Below are 17,299 nucleotides of genomic sequence, written 5' to 3'. Positions count from 1 at the left end.
AAAACAGATAAAGCAACACCTCACGGCACAATGCCACTCCCCTATTTGACCTAGATAGTTTGTGTGTATGTAATGATATGTAGGCTGCCTTTTATTTATTTTTGATGTAGTTCTAGTGTCTATTGATGTTCTGTATTATGTCATTCTGTATTATGTTTCATGTTTTGTGTGGACTCCAGGAAGAGTAGCTGCTGCTTTTGCAACAGCTAATGGGGATGCAAATAACATACCAAATACCAGGAAATATGATCAGACCCCTATGGGCCATGGTCAAAAGTAGTGCACTACATAGGGAATAGGGTGCCATTTGGGACGCCTACCCTTCCCTCTCACAACAGCAGTTCAATTGGTGATAATAGGCTCCATTCAGGCCTAGTATTGAATTCGCTCTCTCGCTCTCTCTCTCTCTCTCTCCACATTGAGCTCATCGCTGCCATTTTGATTACTGGTCTGAATGTAACACAGTCATTGAGTCATACTTACTGCTAAATCAGTAACAGAGATAGGAGAGACACTCCATGGTATATTTAATAGAGACGTGGCAGAGAATGGTAATGTTCACGACTTGAGCCCAGGAAAGCCAGCCAGCCAGCCAGAGAAACTAATCGTGGGTCCTGAAAATGGAGGTTCGGTGGCAGCCTGTGCTGTTTCAACTGACACGTCCGCAGTCATAAAGGTGCTTTATATTGCTGACTGCTGAGCACAGAAAATAAAGAGTTTGTCCAGTTTATTTGCGCTGTCATGTTCGCTGTTTACGTGTATGTTCGACACAAAATCTGTCAAAGTATGTCTTTATGCTCTCAGGAAAACACTCTCTCACAAATATGCTTTGCTGTAGCAGCCCATGAGGAAACCATTCAAATCAATGTCATAGGACAACTCAAACGACAAATAATAAACTCAACAGAGTCTAACATCATAGCTGATTCCCAAAAAGTATTGCAATATTTTGGAAATAGGGTGCCATTTGAGACACAACCCATAGAAAGAAGGGTACTTACATCTGTGATTCCAGCCTCCAGAATGATCACCTTGGCCTCCTTCTCCACTGCATCCTTCTGGTGAACTGGGAACGGGAGAAACAGGAGCTTGTGTGAGACTAGACTGCTGGCAATTTTTATTATTTCACCTTTATTTAACCAGGTAGGCAAGTTGAGAACAGGTTCTCATTTACAACAGCGACCTGGCCAAGATAAAGCAAAGCAGTGCGACACAAACAACACAGAGTTACACATCAGATAAACAAAAGTACAGTTAATAACACAATAGAAAAATCTATACACAGTGTGTGCAAATGGAGTAAGGAGGTAAGGCAATAAATAGGCCATGGTAGCGAAGCAATTACAATTTAGCAAATGAACACTGGAGTGATAGATGTGCAGATGATGATGTGCAAGTAGAAATACTGGTGTGCAAAAGAGCAAAAAAGTAAATAAAAACAATATGGGGATGAGGTAGGTAGTTGGGTGGGCTATTTACAGATGGGCTGTGTACAGCTGCAGCGATCGGTAAGCTGCTCAGATAGCTGATGCTTAAAGTTAGTGAGGGAGATGTAAGTCTCCAACTTCAGCAATTTTTGCAATTCGTTCCAGTCATTGGCAGCAGAGAACTGGAAGGAAAGGCGGCCAATCACTCCTATAGTAGAATATGTGACGCAGGTGGTTAGAGGAGCAGCTCCAAGGAGAGACAGTCTATGTCGAAATGGTGCCCTATGCCAATATAGTGCGCTACTGTTGACCAAGGGCAAAAGTAGGGCACTCAATAGGGAATACAGAGTCATTTGGGACACAAACCACCACTGTCTACTAATCTATTTCTACGCAATTGGTTAATAACTAGCACTAGATGAAATAACGTGCTTAAGGCATCGAGTGTAATTCAAATAGGCCTGAGGGTATTTGATATAAATAGCAAAATCAAGGTTTATTTACCTCTTGGTGATTGAACTAGCAATAAAGTATGTATATTTTCTTACGGGTAAATTATATTTCCATCTCTTTTTGCAACCGTTGAATATATTAAGGCGAATCGTACCCGAAATAGATTCATAAAACTCATGTTGAAACCTTCCTTCTTTCTTTCCTTCCACTGCCTTAAGAGGAAATAATTGTGAGGTTTAATTGAAATTCATGGAGGACTAATATTAAAGGAAGAACAAAATGTTATGAAAAACTGTGCATAATTGGCATTCACTTTGTTTTCCATGTGAAAGCACCTCCTTTGTTGACACATCCGGCAGATGAAGGATATGCAAATAACCTAGGGAGAGCTCTTCTAGGTCCCAAATGGCATCCTATTTCCTATTGTACACTACTTTTGACCGGAGCCCATAGAGCTCCGGTCAAAAGTAGTGCACTATGTAGGGAATTGGATGCCATTTGAGACGCAACACTCAACTCTATAACGTTCTCCAAATCCATCCAATAGCCTATCTAATGAGTGTTTTAATCTATCACAGTAATTCTTTGCTCTCGTCAATTTATGCAGAATCCAGTATAATTACGCTGTGCGGCTTCAGATGGGTGATTTGATTGAAGTGAACTAAGCTCTGAACCTGAGGAGGGGAGCGTGACCACCATGTCTGCCATGGACCAGGCTGTCAAAAAGGATGTCTTAATAATGCTGTCAGAGCCAGACCACCTGGGCTACACACATACGTAATGACCACTGAACCACAACCACTGGAGTCAGTTTACTCCATAGCCATTACACCACTGTCCAGTAAAAGCTTTGCAGAGCGGACACATGTGTGCAGCCAGTGGTAACATACTGCCTTAGCAAGTGAGACATGCCCACAAAGACATTGACATGAAAACCCAGACAGTCAATTAACTACAACCATACATCGCAATATGATGAGCATAAAACAAACAATCAAACAAGTAAACAGACAAATGAACATGAAAAGAACAAGAAAAGGCTGTCCATGGGAGGGATCCAACAAGTACACAGCAACAAGTGGGACTTCTCTTCCTGGTGCTTGAATGTGATGTGAACAGTAAGGGTGAGATAATTACAGCCAGACAGTCTTTCATTAGACAATACTTTTGGCATCGCAACACCACATTGTGGAGCGTGGCTTCCCCACATCCTCTCCTCTCCTCTCCTCTCCTCTCCTCTCCTCTCCTCTCCTCTCCTCTCCTCTCCTCTCCTCTCCTCTCCTCTCCTCTCCTCTCCTCTCCTCTCCTCTCCCCTCCCCTCCCCTCCTCTCCTCTCCTCTCCTCTCCTCTCCCCTCCTCTCCTCTCCTCTCCTCTCCTCTTCCACAGACTCTTAATGAGCAGCAGCCTAACTAGAGCTCAGCAACTCAACAGCCAGAATGAGCAAGTTCATTTGTACCACACTGAGTGGTTCCCAAATCGCAACCTGCATGGATGGATGTTTGAAACTACTAACAAACTACAAAGCGGGCAAGGGTAAATTGGCTATTTTGTTTACAGTTTGCATACCTGCAGGTTTCGAAATAAGTCTGAGATATGAGACATTTTGAATACAAATTGCAAAAGTAAACTAGATACAGGTTTTCATTGCATGTATTATATTATTTCCATATCCCCATCATTCCATTTTATATATACCCTTTTCAGTGTGCTCCATCTTTTGTTGCACAGTATCACAGGCCAGATTGTTGTATAAGAAACAATGGGCAGCTGAAGAAAGAACTCACTCTATGAGCGAGTAGCTGCCTTTTTTCCTTCGAGAATACATAGGAGTTTCATTTGTCACCCCGTGTCCTGCTTTATGTTAACTCAATGTATCAGAGGCACCTTGAGGGGAACAAAACAGCCTGGATTCCAAAAATGCTCAATATTTAACCACTGACTGAAGGAAAAGGCCTGGTTCTATGAGGTCTATGAGTTCAGAGCCCAGAATGGGGTGCTGTGTTGCACCGGGGACTGTTTCTGAGCACATTTGATGGGAATAACAACCCCATCACTTTGTGATACAGCACACGGATGTAATCACCTTACCTGATCATGATAGCAGTGATCCCTGAAAAAATTCTAATATATCGCGGTGTGTTTTCTGCTCTCTGAAATATTTGACAGCGTGAGAAGGAAGGGGACTTGATAAGTAATATTTATAATATTTTTGGTCTAAAGACCATGTCACCATCCCCAACATCCAGTTGTCAAAACCAATTCCAGAGTCATTTTTCAAATGCTTTTTAATTACATATTGTATTCGGAGGTCTCACTTGCATTAATTTGATTTCTGATATCAACATTTCAGCCTTCAATCTCTTTCAAATGATGTTTTTCTCCAATCTCCAACACCCTAGCCTTATTGCCTCCAGTAATTTAAACTGCAATATGAAGCAATGAGCAATGGGAGACGACTTAGAGCATCACAAAGACAATGCAATATGTAATCAAATTAAAAGCAGGGGGGAGAAATGGCATCCCAGGCCACCTGGGGCAAGGAGCCATTACCTCTCTGTGGAGGGGAGAGAGCAGTACTCCATCATACACTGCCTGTATCCCAAATAGGCACCATATTCCCTTTATAGTGCCATAGGGCTTTGGTCAAAGGTAGTGCACTATGTAGGGAATAGGGTAACATTTGGGAAGCAGCCACTGTCTGCCAGCTGAATAATGGTAAACAAGCTCCATCTCTATCGAAACATTTATCATCACTCTCCACTGCTTGGAGAGTCTGGCTAACACTGGGAATGGAATGATATTCATGTAAAAATGTACACACTGTATGTTACATGGTTCCACTTTGAGTAACGGTTGTAATACCAAATATCTAAGAATATATTTTTTTGGTGTGTAATGTGCTTGGTCTCAACATGAAAATGATACCGATTTTCCTAACACAGCAGTTTAAGCAAGATCTGAGCAATTTTGTTGAAACAATACTTTTGTTTTGTTGTTGTTCATATTTTATTTGATTATTAGATGTTGCCGTTCATATTTTATTTATTTATATGGTGACATGTTATGTAATGTTGTCACTCCACACTGGCAGTTGTTTTTCTGTTGCATTCAGGTGCAGGTACTAAACTGTAATGACAATGTACAGTATACAAACATCTGATTTTATGGGCCCTGGTTAAAAGCAGTGCCCTATAGGGAATAGGGTGCCATTTAGGATGCAGCCTATGACACAAACAACCCTCCTACAGAGGGTAAACAGCAACAACACCCGCCAACAACAATTAATGACCCTGCTTAAATGAATTGAGGTTACTGCACTAAGATGTAATACAGACCACGACATCGCAGCCTCGACTTTCAACAGCAATCAGCATCATATCACAATCTGTAATGGAAGCTTTAACACAGTGCTGTTAACGCTGTCAACTCATTTCTAACCTAGAATAGAGTGATGGGTAATGAACCAAGTATTCGTGTGATGCATACATTTATGCATCACACTAATGCTATATAAGAACTAAGCCCAAAGATCTATGAATATCTATCTATACATTCTCATGAAGGATCTCACAGTCTAAAAGAAGATCTCTTTAAAAGTAAGAGAATGTCTAGTCTACACAGAGTCCATGTGGGCTCCCTGTCCTTGTCTGAATTCTGCCCATCTGTCTCATCCATCATGATTCATAGAATAGGGATGTCTCTCTCTTCTTTGTGTGAGGGATGGCCGGATGGTGGGCAGGTAGCCTAGCGGTTAGAGCGTTGGGCCAGTAACCGAAAGGTCGCTATTCGAATACCCGAGCTGACAATTTGCTCCAGGAACTCTGCACTACTATCGCTGACCATGTAAAACAGGGCTCCCCAACTGGAGAATTTGGCCCTCAGGTAAATTTATTTGGCCTCCCAAGTTTTCTTAGCAAAACTTTTTTGGGGGGGAGGGGGACATAAAAGACACCAGCAAAACAGCTCCAAGTGATTTACATTTTGGTAATCTGTTCCAAAGTATGCCCAAGCTGACTCATCACACACGCTGCTGTTACTGTTCATTATCTATCCTGTTGCCTAGTCACTTTATCCCTACCTATATGTACATATCTATCTAAATTACCTCGTACCCCTGAACATGGACTCGGTACTGGTACCCCGTGTATATACAGCAGCCAAGTTATCATTACTCATTGTGTATTTATTCCTTGTGTTGTTATTTTTCTATTATTTATCTGCATTGTTGGGAAGGACCTGTAAGTAAGCATTTCACTGTTAGTCCACACCTGTTGTCTACAAAGCATGTGACAAATAACATTTAAAATTATTAGGTTTTAGTCAATCATATCTGTTTGGGCTTCTTGTGGTCAATTTGCAGACTACAAATTATTTGCAATTATGTTCAGGCCCCCTGACCATGCGCTCAAGAAAAAAAAGTTCCGCAGCTGAATCTAGCTGATTATCCCTGCTGTAAAATAACACATTTTACTGCACCTATCCGGGGATGGAAGGAGAGAGGCAGAGAGGGAGGGAGGGAGGGAGGGAGAGAGAGAGAGAGAAATAGAGATGGATGGATGGAGGGCTGAAGGGAGGGAGCGATGGGGTATAGAGGTTTGATAAGTGGAGGTAATGATAATTCACTGGCAGCAGAAAAGCAACAAAAAAATGGGACAGACAGTATCAGCCCGTCCACAGCAGGGATCTGAACCGCCAGGACAGACAGTATCAGCCCGTCCACAGCAGGGATCTGAACCGCCAGGACAGACAGTATCAGCCCGTCCACAGCAGGGATCTGAACCGCCAGGACAGACAGTATCAGCCCGTCCACAGCAGGGATCTGAACCACCAGGACAGACAGTATCAGCCCGTCCACAGCAGGGATCTGAACCGCCAGGACAGACAGTATCAGCCCGTCCACAGCAGGGATCTGAACCGCCAGGACAGACAGTATCAGCCCGTCCACAGCAGGGATCTGAACCGCCAGGACAGACAGTATCAGCCCGTCCACAGCAGGGATCTGAACCGCCAGGACAGACAGTATCAGCCCGTCCACAGCAGGGATCTGAACCGCCAGGACAGACAGTATCAGCCCGTCCACAGCAGGGGATCTGAACCGCCAGGACAGACAGTATCAGCCCGTCCACAGCAGGGATCTGAACCGCCAGGACAGACAGTATCAGCCCGTCCACAGCAGGGATCTGAACCGCCAGGACAGACAGTATCAGCCCGTCCACAGCAGGGATCTGAACTGCCAGGACAGACAGTATCAGCCTGTCCACAGCAGGGATCTGAACCACCAGGGGGTGCTCACATTGAGAAACATAAAGACACTGCATCTTCAACTTCAAATATTCATTCTACCTTTTCTGTTTTCCGCAAGGTACTCTCATTTAAAGCATTACTGTAAATCCTTTTTTTAGCATAAAAGGTAAGTATAACATAACACTGGTAGTACCAGCAACATAAACCATGCCTATCAGAGGGCAGTGACAGAGAGAGTTGTCTGGCCTGTTACCCAGTTCCAGTACACTAGCATCTGTAGACTTTAGACCACAGGGACTCCTGGTAAAGCAACCTTCTGGATCCCGACTGGCACCCTATTCCCTACTTACCTTTTGACCAGAGTCCTATGGGCCCTTGTCAAAAGTAGTGCACTAAATAAGGAATAGGGTGTCATTTGGGATGTAAACAAAGCGTTTGGTCTTATCAGGAGTGTTTGTCCTAGACACCCGACTGTCAGGAACCCTTAACACACCACTTCCCATATAACCAGGCCTGACCCAGTTTGATACTGGGAGGAGGAGGGAGATAGAATGCATCCCAAATGGCACCATATTCCCTATATAGTGCACTACTTTTGACCAGGGCCCAAAGGGAATAGGGTGCCATTTGTGATGCAACCATAGCCCGGGGCACAGTACAGTACAGTATCTTTCTGACTGAGTAGTGGAAAAAATTAGAGACCACTTATTGTTCATGACAGGAAAATTCACACGGACTGGCAACACTTAACGCCTCGCTTGCTCGCTCTCTTCCCTCTCTCTTTCTCCCTCCTCCCGCGCTCTCTCTCTCTCTCATTCTCTCTCCTCCCTCTCAGCACGTCCGAGGGGTGACTTTTACGTCTGACTCATCTCTCATCTCTCCAGCCGATTGAGTGAGGACCGACCGACCGGCTGGCAGCAGCTCCAGCTCGCCAGCTCCAGCTCGCTCAAATATGATTGCTGCATGATCACTCAAGCATTTTAAAGACTCTCTGACAGCCCCATGCATGTCAATAGTTTAATAAAGGCTAGATAGATGGTTAATTCGTAGTGTCAGAAACCTTGTGGTGTGTGGATTGCATATTTTTTTCAATAAAATGTAGAGGTTATACACAGTTGTAAGCAGCAAAATGGACAAAACATTACACAAGGTTTGTAGCTTATCCTTTTGTGTGTGTGTGGGTGTTGGCGTGTGTGTGTGCATGCGACGTGCGTGTGTGTGTGTGTGCCGGTGTACATGGGCGTGCACGTGTGTCTGAAACAGAGAGGAGACTGAAAGCCTTCTAGCACAGGTCCATGGTCAAGGCCATCTCACTGGGGAGCCTGCAGTGCAGTCAGAGCCTTTCCACTTGAAGGAAAAGTCTCCTGTTTCTGCTGCAGAGAGGACAAGGGCTGACATACTGGGAAAACCTTCAACTTTCAATTGTTTCCAAGCACTGGAAGCTCCATACCTAATGCAGGCTATTTCTTAGACTGCGCTGGGTTTGTCCATATTGCTCGTATTATGTCAATTGTGCTCGGTTTTTCAGACAGTGTATATCGGCTGATGCTTATTACAAACAATCCATTCTGTATGGCAGTCTTTAAAGTGTCCATGACCATTTGTGTCAAATAATCAATATGTGACTGAATGTGTGGGTAGGATGGGGTAAGCTGTAAAATGCTTATGCACACAATTGAAAGTAGAATACTTGATAATAAGAAAATAAACACTGAAGGAATTCATTCAACTTGCATAATGCTCAAGGCTCTGACAATGGTGTTACACATGCTTGGCATGCCCAGTCCAACCAGATTATTTCACTGGTATTTTCGCACAGTCATCCATTGTCCTGAGGAGGTGTGTGCACTGCCTGCAGTAAAGACCTTTACTAATAACATAGTAATAATAGCCTAGCACCCTGGGACAGCTGGACACACTCAGTTGCGTGGACACCAGGAGACCATGACAATGTCACTGTGCTGGGAGGACAGCAGCGGAGCATGCCTGTATCACCCCAGCCCAGGGCTACAGATGGACACACGGGCTGATGGGTAAATCTGTGATAACAGAGGCCTCACTTCACTATGCTATCCTCCACGGACAAGTCCTCTTGTCCTGCGGCACGTAATTACAAACCCGGCTCTTAGCTGGACGAAAAAGAAGAGAACTATCTGATTGACCGTTGAAAAGTCGCCCAAAAAACCGACAGCGGTGGATGGAACTATCAAGGGACATCTGTGTAAAGAGATATCAGTGGAGGACTGCCACTTTATTTCGCCCACATGCAGCAGCCAAGAAGAAGAAAAATTGTAAAGCCTGAAACCATATAAATGCCTCCAGGAGATACGGGAAACTGGAGACTGGCCAGACGCTGCCTGTATGAACGGTTAGAGCAGGCCTGGGAAAAGGCCGGCCCGGGGGCCGTATGCGGCCTGCAACCTGATTCAATACGGCCCGCGGAATCATGCTCAGATCTCAAGGAATTTGCAATAGTAAAGTTTTGAAAAACATATTTGTTATTCACATTAAAAGCCCAATGAATACTCGCCTTTGTGTAATGATTTAACTCCCACCGCTTGTGGGACATTTATTTTGAAGGCACATATAAATAACAACTGCACGAGGACAGACAGTGACTGACAGGCTGATACACACGTCACAATTACAAATAGTAGCTAGCTACAAATGAGATTTTTAAAAGAAAAGGAAAGTAGACAATGAATGTAGGGTGTTCCAGCAAGAGTGGATATCGAAATATTTCTTTATTTAGGTATCAGGGAAAGCTGTGTGCTTAGTGTGCAAAGAGAGCATCGCTGTCTTGAAAGACTACAACTTGTCCCGACACTTCCAGATGAAGCATGCAGAGAAATATAGGAATATGTCTTCTGAGCAGAGGGCAAGTGCATGGAAAGAGTTGCTTTCTCAGTTGCAAAAGCAGCAAGGACTTCACAAAACTGTATTCACAAACGACGGAATTGCGAGAGCTAGCTATGTACTGACCCTCAAAATTGATGAACATAACAAGCCATGGCGAATTCAATAAAGAATGTTTAATTGACTCTGCAGCAATACTTTGCCCCGACAAGAAAGAGCTGTTTGAAAATGTTTCCCTGTCAAGACGAACAGTGACACGACGTGTTGAGGGCATCGCAGAGAATATGGAACAACAGTTGAAAGACAAGGTAAAGGATTGCACCTATTTCTCCTTGGCCCTGGATGAGAACAGTGATGCACGTAACACAAAGCAGTTGTTGATATTCTTACTAGGCATAACCCCAGACTTTGAAATTACAGAGGAGCTTGATTCAGTGCAGTCAATGAAGAGCACAACCACAGGGAAAGATTTATTGGAGGAGGTTAATAAGTGTTTGGCAAAGCTGGGACTGAGTTTTGAAAAGTTATCCAGTGTGACTACTGATGGGTGCCAAAACAGGAAAAGGATACAAGATCAAGTAGCTGAGCTGAATCCAGATCAGAAAATGATTTTCCTGCATTGCATTATTCATCAGGAGGTGCTCTGTAAATGTGTTCTGAAAATGAGCCATGTTGTGGATACAGACACTAAAGTGGTAAACTTCATAAGAGCAAAATCTTTAAACCACAGGCAGTTTGTCTCACTGTTGGAAGAGACAGAGTCGGGTCATGCAGATCTCCCCTACCACACAAATGTGAAATGGCTGAGTTTGGGGAAGGTGCTTAAAAGGGTGTGGGACCTGAAGTCGGAGATTGCTGAGTTTTTGCAAATGAAAGGAAAACGTGGATTTCCCTCAACTGCAAGATAAAGAATGGTTGGCTGATTTTGCCTTCACCATGGACATCATGGCTCTCATGAATGAACTGAATTCCAAACTACAAGGGAAGGGCCTTTTTGCACATCAGATGTACAGCCTTGTCAAAGCCTTCAAGGGAAAATTACTCCTCCTGACCCGCCAAGTAGAAGCCAACAATTTCACCCACCTTCCAACACTACTGGTCTGTTCCCTATCAGATGACCAGGGGCAGAAGTATACATTGCCGCTGCGTGATTTGAACAGTCACTTTTCTCGTCGTTTTTTCAAAGTGTTGGAAAATGACATGCTGTTGGTTTCCTCTCCTTTCACTTTCAATGTGGATAACACTCCCACTGACCTGCAACTTGAGCTTATCGATCTTCAGTCTGATGCAGTGATTGGAGAACTATTCAAAACAATGTCACTGATGAGGTTCTATGCATTTCTCGATGAACAAAACTTTCCAAAGATTATGAGTCATGCTCAGAAGATGTTTGTACTGTTTGGGTCAACCTATGTATGTGAACAGATATTCAGTGATGAAATCAAGGCACAGATCATCTTTTACTGGCTCTCACCTCTCAGCAATCATGCGCATAGCGACGTCAGAAACTATATCTGACTTCACTGCTGTAGTCAATGCCCATCAGACTTCACTCCTCACACTGATTGAGTAGTTTAAATGTAATGTTGAGCTCTCTCTCTTGCTTGTGTTTTTGTGCATACCCGTTAACAAGAGTTCTGTCCATGGTGCTGAATGCACAGTGTACTTTTCCCTCCGTGTAGTTCATTGCAGTGTCTCCCGACCCCTCCTGTCTCAGCCTCCAGTATTTATGCTGCAGTAGTTTGTGTCGGGGGCTAGGGTCAGTCTATTATGTCTGGAGTATTTCTCCTGTCTTATCCGGTGTCCTGTGTGAATTTAAGTATGCTCCCTCTAATTCTCTCTCTCTCCTCCCTCTCCTCCCCTCCCGGAGGACCTGAGCTCTGAGGTGCTGACCTGTTGCACCCTCTACAACCACTGTGATTATTATTATTATCTGACCCTGCTGTTCATCTATGAACATTTGAACATCTTGGCCATGTTCTGTTATAATCTCCACCCAGCACAGCCTGAAGAGGACTGGCCACCCCTCAGAGCCTGGTTCCTCTCTAGGTTTCTTCCTAGGTTCCTGCCTTTCTAGGGAGTTTTTCCTAGCCACCGCGCTTCTACATCTGCATTGCTTGCTGTTTGGGGATTTAGGCTGGGTTTCTGTATAGCACTTTGTGACATCGGCTGATGTAAAAAGGGCTTTATAAATACATTTGATTGATTCATTGATTGCATGTTTATTTCTGTGCATGTTAAAAAAGTAAAATAAGTAGCATATCTGGATGTGATTTACAGTAGATATATCTGTCAACACAGTCATACACATGTTGTAGAGGAAGGCTGGAGACTGGCCAGACGCTGCCTGTATGAGCGGTTAGAGGAAGGCTGGAGACTGGCCAGGTGCTGCCTGTATGAGCGATTAGAGGAAGGCTGGAGACTGGCCAGGTGCTGCCTGTATGAGCGGTTAGAGGAAGGCTGGAGACTGGCCAGGTGCTGCCTGTATGAGCGGTTAGAGGAAGGCTGGAGACTGGCCAGACGCTGCCTGTATGAGCGATTAGAGGAAGGCTGGAGACTGGCCAGGCGCTGCCTGTATGAGCGGTTAGAGGAAGGCTGGAGACTGGCCAGGTGCTGCCTGTATGAGCGCGGCCAGGTGCCCTGTAGAGCGGTTAGAGGAAGGCTGGAGACTGGCCAGACGCTGCCTGTATGAGCGATTAGAGGAAGGCTGGAGACTGGCCAGGCGCTGCCTGTATGAGCGGTTAGAGGAAGGCTGGAGACTGGCCAGGTGCTGCCTGTATGAGCGGTTAGAGGAAGGCTGGAGACTGGCCAGGTGCTGCCTGTATGAGCGGTTAGAGGAAGGCTGGAGACTGGCCAGGCGCTGCCTGTATGAGCGGTTAGAGGAAGGCTGGAGACTGGCCAGGCGTTGCCTGTATGAGCGGTTAGAGGAAGGCTGGAGACTGGCCAGGTGCTGCCTGTATGAGCGGTTAGAGGAAGGCTGGAGACTGGCCAGGTGCTGCCTGTATGAGCGGTTAGAGGAAGGCTGGAGACTGGCCAGGTGCTGCCTGTATGAGCGGTTAGAGGAAGGCTGGAGACTGGCCAGACGCTGCCTGTATGAGCGGTTAGAGGAAGGCTGGAGACTGGCCAGACGCTGCCTGTATGAGCGGTTAGAGGATCGCTGGAGACTGGCCAGGTGCTGCCTGTATGAGCGATTAGAGGAAGGCTGGAGACTGGCCAGATGCTGCCTGTATGAGCGGTTAGAGGATCGCTGGAGACTGGCCAGGTGCTGCCTGTATGAGCGATTAGAGGAAGGCTGGAGACTGGCCAGGTGCTGCCTGTATGAGCGATTAGAGGAAGGCTGGAGACTGGCCAGGTGCTGCCTGTATGAGCGATTAGAGGAAGGCTGGAGACTGGCCAGGTGCTGCCTGTATGAGCGGTTAGAGGAAGGCTGGAGACTGGCCAGGTGCTGCCTGTATGATCGGTTAGAGGAAGGCTGGAGACTGGCCAGACGCTGCCTGTATGAGCGATTAGAGGAAGGCTGGAGACTGGCCAGATGCTGCCTGTATGATCGGTTAGAGGAAGGCTGGAGACTGGCCAGACGCTGCCTGTATGAGCGATTAGAGGAAGGCTGGAGACTGGCCAGGTGCTGCCTGTATGAGCGGTTAGAGGAAGGCTGGAGACTGGCCAGGCGCTGCCTGTATGAGCGGTTAGAGGAAGGCTGGAGACTGGCCAGGTGCTGCCTGTATGAGCGATTAGAGGAAGGCTGGAGACTGGCCAGGTGCTGCCTGTATGAGCGATTAGAGGAAGGCTGGAGACTGGCCAGACGCTGCCTGTATGAGCGATTAGAGGAAGGCTGGAGACTGGCCAGGCGCTGCCTGTATGAGCGATTAGAGGAAGGCTGGAGACTGGCCAGGTGCTGCCTGTATGAGCGGTTAGAGGAAGGCTGGAGACTGGCCAGGCGCTGCCTGTATGAGCGGTTAGAGGAAGGCTGGAGACTGGCCAGGCGCTGCCTGTATGAGCGGTTAGAGGAAGGCTGGAGACTGGCCAGACGCTACCTGAATGAGCTTGTTCTCCCCTGAGGAATGGAGTCCAGATTGTAAATAAAGGAAAGCCTAGGGGCAAGCCTGCGTGGCTCTGACTCCCAACCTGGCTCTGCATGGCTCATCAGATGCTAGTGACTACAAAACCAAGAGAAAGCAGCAGGCAGTGTAGTGAGTCCCTGGCAGCACAGTGCAGGCAGGCAGTGAAGAGAGTCCCTGGCAGCACAGCGCTGGCAGGCAGTGTAGTGAGTCCCTGGCAGCACAGTGCAGGCAGGCAGTGAAGAGAGTCCCTGGCAGCACAGCGCTGGCAGGCAGTGTAGTGAGTCCCTGGCAGCACAGTGCAGGCAGGCAGTGAAGAGAGGCCCTGGCAACACAGTGCAGGCAGGCAGTGAAGAGAGGCCCTGGCAGCACAGTGCAGGCAGGCAGTGAAGAGAGGCCCTGGCAGCACAGCGCTGGCAGGCAGTGCCCACTCAGTGTAAACTACCTAACTCTGTGAGATGGTATCAAAGGATGAGAAGCAGAGATTCATCCCCCCTGAATAACATATCCAAGGCCTAGCTACACTTGCAGGAAAGGAGAAACCAGTTCACCACACTGTTGAATCCTAGTAGAGATCTGTACTGGTCCAGTGACAATACTGGTCCAGTGACTGTACTGTGACAATATTATTATTCATAAAGCATATTTTTCATGAACTTAATGTGAACATGTTCATGAATATTCTTCTCTGCATTAGGAGAATTTGACGTCCTCTATTACCCTTCCCCCACGCTTCTCTTCTCCTGCCCCACCTTCACTGGTATTTCTTCTGGAGTGTATGTGTGTGCGTGCTTTCAGACACTGAGATGAGCTGCCTCTGTTCCCTGTCTGCCCATCGGCAAGTGGGCACTACTTATATGTTCAGACAGTGAGCAGAGCTGTACACGAGGGTCTTTCTCTCTCTGTCTCTGTCTCTCTCACACACACACACACACACACACACACACACACACACACACACACACACACACACACACACACACACACACACACACACACACACACACACACACACACACACACACACACACACACACACACACACACACAAATGAAAGGTATTAGCTAGCCTGCCGATGCCCATGGGAGAGAAGGCAGTAGAAGAGAGTTGTATACTGAAGCACACCCACGTTCTAACCCTCAGAACTGAGCCAGGAAAGGGCTCACAGACAAAAGGGAAAAGACAAGAATACAAAATATACCACAGAATCCTAGATTTTTTTAAATTTCTATTTCAAGATGGAAACGAGGTAAAAATCCAAATCCACAGGAAGACATATCAAGCCAGAACAGTAGACAGCTATCGTTGTTTCTGTCCTTTCCCCTTTATCAAGCGGTAGGCACTACATTTTCATTTAGATGACTCTAAGTCTATGTCTGAAATGGCACCATATTCCCTACTTAGTGCAATACTTTTGACCAGAGCCCAAGTAGTGCAGTCAAAAGTAGTGCAGAGAATAGGGTGCCATTTGGGAAGCAGCTTAACATGGTGGGTTGTGAGACATTTGAAGTCAGACAGTTGATCTAGAACCCAAGGTGACTTCATTAACAGAATCTGTTCCGGTTGTCATGATAAATCACACGCAGTGCCACTCAAACCCAGGAAGCCAATAGGAAGCCCTGACGCTGCAGACACCAGTAGAGACAGACATTACTGTCATCTCATGATCAGTGACCCTGGAGTCAGAAGAATCTGATCTCATTTTCCAGTTGGAAATCTCTCTGTCCGGCAGAGCTAAGCTACAGTATAGTGCACTATGTAGGGAGTAGATTGCCATTTGGGATGCAACCAGGAAAGGCAAAGATGACCCGTAGCTGACCAGGCTGTATCAACACTCGGCTACATTCATAAGCTAAGGTTGCTAAAGTTACACACTTTGTCTGATCCTCTAGGCTGCCAAGCAGAGAGTTTATTTATCACCCAGTTAGGCAGTCTTCACAGCACCTTGTGATCTCCAGAATGGCTATGCTGTGATATATCACTGTAAACTCCATTAAAAACTGACTGTTACTGTATTACAACATTACAGTAACAACCTTATGAGCTTTACTGCTGAATTTAACCTGAGAAATGTACATATATTACAACTCTGAATGACCTCATTGAAATCCATAAAAAGGGGAAGGTGGAAACTATCTTCCATTGCACTTAGGTTACTTAATAGCATGAGCAAATGGTTGTAACTTTTCATATTTTCTACATTGAGTTTCAAATAAATGATAGAAATAAATATAAACATTAAATCAACTGCAATGACTCAGACTGTGCAGTGAACAGCCAGGCCAGCGGTGTTCTAAGAATACAGGGTTGCTGGGCTCAGTGGCTGTAGCTGAAGCAGCAGTGTATGTGTGCGTGTGTGTGTCTGCGTGCATGCATGTGTGTGGTAGCAGCAGTGTGAGAGCCTGGCAGTTAACTTGCTAACATATTGGCCTTGGCTGAGCCATTATGCATTACTTGTTCTCCTGCCAGCCAACAGTGGAGCCATGAGAGGGTGTGTGCGTGTGTGTATGTACAGGTGTAGGATCTTAATTTGAGCCAGTTTGCTACAGCAGAACAATTATCCTTCAGCAACAGGAAATGTGAATTATTATGTGGATTATAATTAATGGACATCCAAGTCTGACATTTCAAAGTGGAATGTATGTACAATACCAGTCAAAAGTTTGGACACACCTACTCATTCAAGGGTTTTTCTTTTCTACATTGTAGAATAATAGTGAAGACATCAACACTATGAAAGAACACATATGGAATCATGTAGTAACCAAAAATACATTTTAGATTTTAGATTCTTCAAAGTAGCCAGCCTTTGCCTTGATGACAGCTTTGCACACTCTTGGCATTCTCTCAACCAACTTCATGAGGTAGTCACCTGGAATGCATTTCAATTAACAGGTGTGCCTTGTTAAACGTTAATTTGTGTAATTTCTTTCCTTCTTAATCCAGTTTAGCCAATCAGTTGTGTTGTGACAAGGTATGGGTGGTATAGAGGAAGATAGCCCTATTTGGTAAAAGACCAAGTTCATATTATGGTAAGAACAGCTCAAATAAGCAAAGAGAAACGACAGTCCATCATTACTTTAAGACATGAAGGTCAGTCAATGTGGAAAATTTCAAGAACTTTGAAAGTTTCTTCAAGTGCAGTCGCAAAAACCATCAAGCACTATGATGAAACTGGCTCTAATGAGGACCGCCACAGGAAAGGAAGACTCAGAGTTACCTCTGCTGCAGAGGATAAGTTCATTAGAGTTAACTGCAC

General features: G+C 45.5%; 1 protein-coding gene across 2 annotated transcripts in view; it reads right to left on the bottom strand.

The window, feature by feature from the left end:
• Positions 1-17,299, bottom strand: part of LOC106599468 (receptor-type tyrosine-protein phosphatase N2) — a 151,987-nt gene that overhangs the window by 60,190 nt on the left and 74,498 nt on the right. For both annotated transcript variants that reach the window (XM_014190720.2, XM_014190723.2), the window contains one exon: positions 1,002-1,066. In XM_014190720.2, coding sequence (XP_014046195.2) covers positions 1,002-1,066 — 65 coding nt within the window. The remainder of the gene's footprint in view (positions 1-1,001; positions 1,067-17,299) is intronic.

Source organism: Salmo salar, chromosome ssa03 (genome assembly GCF_905237065.1).
Source record: "Salmo salar chromosome ssa03, Ssal_v3.1, whole genome shotgun sequence".
NCBI lineage: Eukaryota > Metazoa > Chordata > Actinopteri > Salmoniformes > Salmonidae > Salmo > Salmo salar.
Note: the sequence above shows the minus strand (reverse complement) of the source record. Positions and strands in the feature narration are given on the sequence as shown.